At 39.1% G+C, this 8,934-nt stretch overlaps 1 protein-coding gene across 5 annotated transcripts in view; it reads right to left on the bottom strand.

Annotated features, from left to right (window-relative positions):
• Positions 1-8,934, bottom strand: part of bcas3 (BCAS3 microtubule associated cell migration factor) — a 392,159-nt gene that overhangs the window by 26,551 nt on the left and 356,674 nt on the right. For all 5 annotated transcript variants that reach the window (XM_007565551.2, XM_016678300.1, XM_016678301.1 and 2 more), the window contains one exon: positions 6,690-6,866. In XM_007565551.2, the coding sequence (XP_007565613.1) occupies positions 6,690-6,866 (177 nt within the window). The remainder of the gene's footprint in view (positions 1-6,689; positions 6,867-8,934) is intronic.

Here is an 8,934-nt window from a genome sequence, read left to right as displayed (position 1 = left end):
GAAAAGACACAAAATGTATAAGAACCCACACACACACACACACACACACACACACACCACAAATTGTTTTGCCAAAGTGACCACAGTTTACTGGTATCTAGAGTTATCATCATCATCCACTATTCAGGTGGGAAATGTCAGCAGTCGTTTCATCTATTAAAAGCAGCAGGAGAAACAAAAAACATGTTTCTACTTTAACATATGGTTTTTATTTCTACAGTTCATCATGCAATATTGAACTGAATTCAAACATTTAGTGATTTTTGTGGTATGAAACTGCCAATGATGAATGATGGATTTAAATATCAGTTGATGACAGACCATAACCAAATTTTATTCTCCAGAGTATTGAACACCCATCAGTCAGCTCTGCTCTAAACAGATCTATCTGTAATCAAAGAAAAATGTAACCAAGCAAAGAACTTTAAGCTTTTCTATGTTTATTTTTTTTTTACTGATGAAGAAATGCTGACCTGGAACATGAACGGTCATGAGACTCATGGGTACCGAGCATCTTGATTTGGAAGTAATCTATAATTAACCATTCTACCAGAGTGATCCACTCATTAAAATATTGCTCACACCTCCAGTTGTTAATACTTGATGTCTGGTGTTTTTTTTAATTAGCTAATACAGCTATTAGCATTTAAATAAACATATTTAAATGGAAGTACAGCTGGAAACCCTCCAAATGTTGGAAATACTGGATGTGGGAAACTTACATCATGCAAGTAAACTGACAGAAAATGGTACCATTGTTCCCGAGGCAGCTGAAACACCAGGTTGTGTTGAGCAGTAGTCTCCATATGGCTTCAATGGAATTTATGTTGGGTAGGCACCAATAAGCCAAATCTAGTTAGCAACATTATATCATTGGAGCAAAATCTAATTTCAGCCCCAGTGCTTTAGTCGTCAGTGAGACCCACCCCCCCCACCCCTTTCCCTTCTCCTCTCTGCTTCCCTTCTTCATCTTCAGCTCTATCTCTCCCTCTGTCTGTCCGTCTGTCTGTCTGTCTGTCTGTCTGTCCATCTCTCTCTGTAAGTGTCACCTGCCCTCCAAGCTGGCGACGCCGGGTCTCGGCCTTAGCGTGAGAGCCCCATTACTCTGACTGGAATCTTTGTTTTCTCTGTGAATCTGCAAAAGTATGCACACACTTGTGTATGTGTGTGAGTTTATGAGTGTGTATGTTGGAAGAGAATGTCAGGGAGATGGTGATTTGTTACATCAACAAGCATTCCAGTTCTGATCCTCTGAATATGTGTGAAAAGACACATAGAAGAGCAGGAAAAAGTCTAATCTGTTTTAGTTTGTTATTCTGCAGACTAAATTTGGAGGCATGAAGAAAACAACTGTAAACAGCAACGTGCCAGTATGCATTGAAAAACAGATAAATAAAGCTGAAACTTTTGATAAATGACCTGAACAGCCATGTTGAAGCAGATGACAGGAAAAATACTTGAAGATTATGTGTTTACAGGTGAGCCAGGACTGAGTGTGTGTTTGCAATCAGGTTCAAGGACTATGTAAGCGACCCCACTGTGTTTCTAACTGCTGGGGTCACAGCTCCCATTAAAGGGAGACACTGAGCAAGATACCATCTGCCCTGGCCCACTGAAGCCTCACTAAAAGGCACATGTATATGCACAGAGACTGCAAATACTGTTCACATAAAGACATGTGAATACGACATGACACAATGCTCCATTTCATTTAGTAACTGGCCACTAGGCTAGAGAAGGACCAATATATCTGATTGCAATACAAAGTGAACAGGAACTTAAGGCAGGTAAAAAATAATTCTTAGGGTGTTTTCAGTGGCGCAAAAAGTGGGTATGCAGTGCATAGGGGCGCAGCACCAGAGGGGGCGCCAAAACCCCATCTGGAGGGGGCAGCGCGCCGATTATGATTTCCCATACACTTCAGCGCGCCTTACGCTCCTTCACCTCACGCACATGATGAGGTAAATGTAGCGCGAGTTTCACCCTCTCACCCCTCGCCTTGGGGGGCCGATTTATGTTTTCACATCCACCAGAATAATGTGCAGTTGCACCACTGGGTGTTTTCATACCTGATAGTCAGGTAGACTCAGTTTGATTGGGGACTAAAACTGTTGTGACATTTGCTCCATCTTCAGTTGGTGCGGTTTGCTTTCACACTGCACTGTGTCAATCATACCAAACCCTTTAGCCGTGTCCGAAGTGAGGGGCTGCATCCTTCGAAGGCTGGATTTGTAACCGACAATGCATTTGTTTTTTCTCCAGATTTCAAGGTTAGGTTCGGTATACCAAGATTTTATGTAAAAAAAAAATAAAAAAAATGAGTGGCCCCTGCTAGAAAACTGATCACCATTGGGTCTTTCAGCAGGATAATGACCAATAAAATATGAACAAATCAATGCAGAAATAGTTATCCGGACATAAAATCAACAGTTTTTTATGGATAATAATTAATTATTACCCATATTAATTATTAATAATATAGTAATTCAGGATTCTGGGTGATCTGGAGAGACTGTGTAAAGAGTTTGTATTTATCTGTATCCCTAAACCTTCTGAAATGTTCCAGGAGGATATTAGGTACTGTCCTACTGGCAAATGGACATAGTAAAAACTCCTTCATATCACAGGTACCAACACTAATGCTACCAACAATTTAGTTAAAAGCAATTTTCCCAACTGAATAAATGCACTCAAAGGTTAGATATATGAACACAATCGGTGCAATAAGACCTGAATTTACTGGTACACATCAGGGGTGCCAACACATTAATCTGTTCCTGTTAAATTTAAATTCTTTAAATAGTCCATTTCATTGCCTGTTGATTTTCTTAGGTAACCATGTTTGGCTCCAGACACCACACACACACACACACACACACACACACACACACACGCACACAGTCTGTCTTTTCGTCTTCACAGGAACTTTGCATTGACTTCCATAATTCATTTTCTATTCATTTCTATAGCCTGTTGCATTTCTGCCTGTACAACTTGGATTAATTTTAGTAATTGCATTTATACCTAACCCAGACATTATCCCTAATTCTAACCATTACTTGTATAGATGTAAGGTGAACCTTAAACAACCCAATACCATGCCCCAAACAAGGGGTCTTCTGTATTAGGACCAGGCTTTGATCCTCATAAGGCCCATCAGTTTTAAAAGATGAATAAATATGACAGAAATGTTCCTAAATAGAATAGCCAAACAAGTACTCACACACAAAGAGTATTGCGTACACTGGCTCTGCAAAATTCAAAGTCCATCCTGACAAATGTTCATCTGTAAGAACTGAATGTATTTCTATAAAATACATTCAACGGGTAACAAGCACATATCACTTAACACAATGTTTATTGTGCTAAACATTTAGCACAGTGTCACTGTTAGGATTCAGTTTTGTCTTTCGAATGAGTGTTCTTCATATAGATAATCTTCATGGGAGAGTTCCGGCAGGCTGACCCACCTGCAGCTGATTCCAGTAATCAGCAAGCTCCAGACTTCATGGCGTACCTGCTCTCTCCCGCTACCACCTCAGAACCTCAGATACACTCACCTGGATCCACGCCCCTCCCTCAGAGCCCATTTCCGCCAAAGAGACTGTAAGCTTCACCCTGCATTCCTCTCTCAAATCCCCCAACCCTGGTGTCTACTAACTTCTCCCTTCTCCTAACAGAACCTGAGCCAGCCAGGACCCCCACACTCCCTGCGGAGCGCATCACTTTATATTTATAAATCACTGACAAAATTCAAGTGAATATAATCTTCATTGTACCAAAGACTTACCGGTTTCATGTGTGTTCCTGCATGTGGGTCAGAAAACTTCAATCCAACATGTCAGTCACATTTCTACATTATGCAGTTTGCAGTTCATCTACAAACCATCATGGAATACATGTCACAGTCTGGTGCATGCAACCAGACCCAGAATATGTGAACCACAGGCAAATCAGAAGGCAAACCAATCCAGAAGAGATTAGAGACACAACAGAACATGAGTGTCTGATAAAGTATCTGAATCACTCCACACCAAAGCAATGCAATAATACCTTTTGACTAAGACATGCACATGTTTAAAAAATTATCTGCTGTGTAAAAGAAGCAAACTACGGCTGAAATTATGGGTTGCAGTGACCAACAGCAGCAGAGAGTCCCACATTGCTCACTTTGCAATGTCAATATAAGCAATTCAATATGCCAATAGATGGCACTGAAGCTTTTTTTTTTATTTCAAGGCAAGGTGTAATGTAAGGTGCACACACTGTACATATGAGTACTGTGTGTGTTTAATGTGAATATGGCCTTTAGGGATAAAATAGAACCAATCCAAGAGTTACATATGCAGATTATTTCTTCAGTTAACAAGTTATCAAGTATTGTCACAGAGTCGATCCATCAGTCATTCTGCAACCAGGATGAATAATGACAACTGAATTTATGTCCCCGTTTAATGAAACCACAACCCCTGGTCCCACATGGCTCTCTGCTGCCTACAGCAGACACAGGGACATTTCCTATATGTTCCCGGGCAGAAGTGCTACGCAATTAGATTAACCAGCAAAGATTGAAGCCTCTGTGCCTGTATGAATGGATGGACAAACCAACAAGTCCATTACATTCCCTGAGGATGATGTCTTCATCATGGCTCAAGGCACAGGAAAAAATAGTGTCATTGTGTGTGTGCCTGCATGTGTGTAAGGTTTGATGTAATGTGATCAGTAATGAATTTTGTGTTACATTAAAAAAGAGTGGAGGGGAACAGAAGGGGTTTAGATGTGATGGTGGAGAGCAAGAAGCAACTGACTGGTGGCAAGCAGAAGCCTCCAATGTCTAATCTAATGAAGAAAGAGAAAAAGAGGGATGAGAGGGGGTAGAAAAGAGTGATGAGAAAGAAGAGAAAGAGAGGGAAGAGAAAGACAGTCCAAATAAGGTTAAGTCCTTACATGGAGAGAAAGATGTGGTGTGGGGGGAGAAAGCAGCAGCTGAATATGGCTTGTGGAGGGGGGCTGATAGTCGATGCTAAATCCATTACAGTGTTGTGACCCCCGCTCCCCTACAAAATACCCTTCCCATTCCTGTAGCTGCCTCTGTGGAAGTGTCCTCCTCCCAATATTGTGCACATACATACACTTAAATCAAAGGAGCTCTTGTTCACTTAAGAAGGGGGACGGTGGGGGCTCACTGCCGCTTCCTAAACGAGTTAACCATTTGGACTGTCAGGGCCAACGGCATGTCTGCTGCACACACACACACACACACGCACACACACACACACACACACACACACACACACACACACACACACGCACACACATGCACGTACACACAGGTCCCCCCAAGGATATAAAAACCTGGTTCACACACACATGCGCACGCACGGACGCACGCACACAAAGACAGGAAGCTTCATATCAAAGCAAGACGGGTGCAGATATACCAAGAGCTCTAACACACAAACACAAGCCGAACATTTCAGTCTGTTTGAGCTGATCAATCACTGCATCCTGAGCTGACTGCACTGGCTGCTGGGTAATGCCATGGTGAGGTCACAAGACAATTAGGTACTTTGGGAACACTGATAATGAAATGTGTGATGAAGAGCAACACCACATGAGGACACTTGGAACTCTTAATGTGTATGAAATGGTCAGAAAAGCCCTGCTGGGAAATCCTTAGCAGGTAAAATAACACTGCTCACCTACAGGAAGAGGCTTCTTTCTGTTGAAGGGCACACATTCATATGGAACAAAGAGGCATTTTTCTACTTTTTGCATATTTTTGGGATCCTGAGAGGGAAGATATGACAGTTCTGTTTGATCAGGTTGCTGAAATAAACATGTTGTGACATTCAAATGTGTGAGCAATGGCTTCACATTTCTTAGCTCTTTGCAAAAGCAATGAGAGCCAGTGAATGCATCAAGAATATTCTGTCTACTGTTATGATTCCAACCATTAAACCCCAGGACTTGCTGCCTTGATTTATTTTATTTTTCTCTTATTTATTAATGGAATATCCCATTGAGATTAAAAAAAATCTCTTTTGCTTGAGAATCCTGGTATTCAAGTTGCCAAAAAGGTTTAATTTATGTCATTTATTGATTCCACAGGTCAGGCTGTAATAAGGCATCAGTGTGGCTAGTGAAACTGAACCAATAAAATGTGCTTAATTGTTGTAAATTTATGTATTTTATGTATGTATATTCATGTATGCAAATTTATGATTAAGTAAAGGAGACAATTGTTTTTTTTTCCACATAATATCAGGTTGGTTTGAATAATTCTCGTGATAAATGAAGTAGTAATTTGAAAAATGCAAGTAAGAAAAAGCTAAAAGCAGAAGATATTTGGAAATGGGCATCCTATACCTTCTCAAAAAATGTCTGGAAATGTCGTTATTAGTTTTTGCTAATATGTGAAAATGCAAAAATTAGAGAAGAAATTATATTATTACTAAGACTGATTTCTTTTTAGATTTAAACTTGGTGATTTAATAATGTACATAAAACATACCAGAACAAAACACAGCTAAACTAAAATAACTTGAGTGGGAATATTATGCCAAGATTTTAAGTATCCTCTTGCCTAATTTTAAAAGAAAAGTAGACAAAATACTTCTATTTATATGAAAAGCATGTGTGTTCATTTAAGAATGAGTGTGATTACACAACATGAATCCTCTACCAACCTGTAGCAGAGCCCACTATGTCTCTTGAAGGAGACTCAGACATGGCGTCGGCTAGCCTCTCCCGCAGGCCTTCATCGCTGATGTCTGCCGATCCAATATGGTGCCTGGGCACGCCGAAGCTCTCGGGCCAGCTCCCACATACCTCCAGCAGGGTAACACTGCGCCCATCAAACTGCCCTGCGAATACATAAATGTGTTTTTCTCAAGGTTAGACTGATTACTATAAAGTTACAGTATAGAACAGGAATAACCATGCTAGGTATGAATTATTTTATTGCTTATTAGTTAGGAAAAAAAATCCAGAGGCAATAATAATAATAATAATAATAATAATAATAATAATAACAATAAAGGATTGCGTTTAACACAATTACTTGGGGAAGAGGTTTTGGTACACCTACAACCACTTTAAAACTGAATTATTATTCATAACTTTAGACTTTTTAAATTGATCTGAGCTTCTATGAATCTCTAATTAGAAATTTATGAGACATTATTTCCCTTATGGTATGTATATAAAATGCAAATGTACTAGTTACCTGCCTACATTCATATTGAGGAGGATGGTAAGAAAATAAATAGTTTAAAAACTGCAGCAATGAGGGTAATTTTTGACTTAGCTGGTCTCCAACCAATAGACACTACTTACATGGTAACCATATTTTGGAGAAACAATTACTGTCCTACAATAATTAACGTGAACATGGAGTTTTCTTAACTCTGCTGGGACCAACTGAAACGATATTGCTTGGTAAGATGAGGCTTATATTAACTTAAGTCATCCAGGAACTGACAAAGAAGTAATGAATATATGGAATTGTGTTTTTCTCTTTCCTAGCAAACTTAAGAATGTCAAGATGTGTAGATGGTTGTTGTAGGACCCAAATGCAGGCGACAGAGGTGGCCAATGAATTTGACGATTAAACAAAGAATATGGAAAAACAAGCTTACAAAAATCAAAGGGAGCCACGGCAAAAACATGAAAACCAAAAATCCATGGAAAGAAAACCAGCAAGGGCGATATGAGGAGAACACAGGGCAGAACGAAGAAGTGACAGGAGTAGATAAAAAATTCGGACAGGAGTTGCTGGAAATGAGAAGCTGGAGAGGTTGGATGCTGAGACAGAGAACCTAGGCTGATGAGCTAACAGCTCGCAGGTGTGAGTGAAGGAAGCAAGAGACTGAGGAGAGTGAGAGGGAAAGAGAGTGGCACAGGGGGCGACAGAGAGTACACAGGGGAACAGGAAATAAATCTAACACTAAAGAATAACTACACTAAAGAATCATATTAAAACTACTGTAACTAAGAATAACTACAAACAGAAATAAATATAACTAGAATCACTAAGGAATAACTGCAGTGGAATGGGGACAAAAAAGCAGAACTAACAGAAAAAATTAAGGAACAAAAGAAATAACAAAACCCAAAACCCAGAGCCTGACAAAGAACTTTAACCTTATGGATTCTTATAAACTGCAGAAAATGTTAAAAACAATTTTGTGGCCTTTCCAGAAAACTGAAAATGATTCTTTAGTGTTTTTATTTATTTATTTATTTATTTATTTATTTATTTATTTATTTATTTATTTATTTTTAACCAGGATGATGATCCAGAACATATGATCAAATCAACACAGAAACCCGTCATCAAACATAAAATCTGCCTTCAGCTATAACCATCTCAGTTCCCAAATCTATATCCCAAAGGCCAATGGGGGCTTAGCGGAACAGAAGAGGTGACCCCTGACCTGCAGGCATCTGGAAAGATTGTCTAAAGACAACTGATCAAAGATCATTTTCTGAGTATGCTCCAATCTTATGAAGGGAGAGGTGGAAGAGCTGTCCAAGGAAAGTTGGTTGTACAAAATATCAACAGCAGGGGTTCCAATAACTATGCTGAGATTGATTTAGTCAAAAAACATTGTTTCTTAACATAATTTTTTTTTTCTGAGTAAATGTACACACACTAAATGTTCCGGCATAAGATTATGCTGCTGAAAAAACAGATTCATTTACTTTAAGGCTTCATATCTGTTTTTACTGGGAGTGAAATTAATTAGTCTACATCTGTGTGCTAATATTAATATTAATATTAAGTATTTGTTTAAAAGTGTTAAAATAAATTAGACACAAAAGTGAGAGTGAATAAACACCATACACCCCTCATTTTATAAATTAGAATATTAGAATATTTTTGTTTAAGTAACTCGACTTGCAAAGTAAAAAACGTTACACACACAAGCA

This window comes from Poecilia formosa, unplaced genomic scaffold (assembly GCF_000485575.1).
Source record: "Poecilia formosa unplaced genomic scaffold, Poecilia_formosa-5.1.2 Scaffold179, whole genome shotgun sequence".
NCBI classification, from domain to species: domain Eukaryota; kingdom Metazoa; phylum Chordata; class Actinopteri; order Cyprinodontiformes; family Poeciliidae; genus Poecilia; species Poecilia formosa.
The sequence above is the reverse complement of the archived record's forward strand: the minus strand, read 5'-3'. Positions and strand labels throughout refer to the sequence as shown.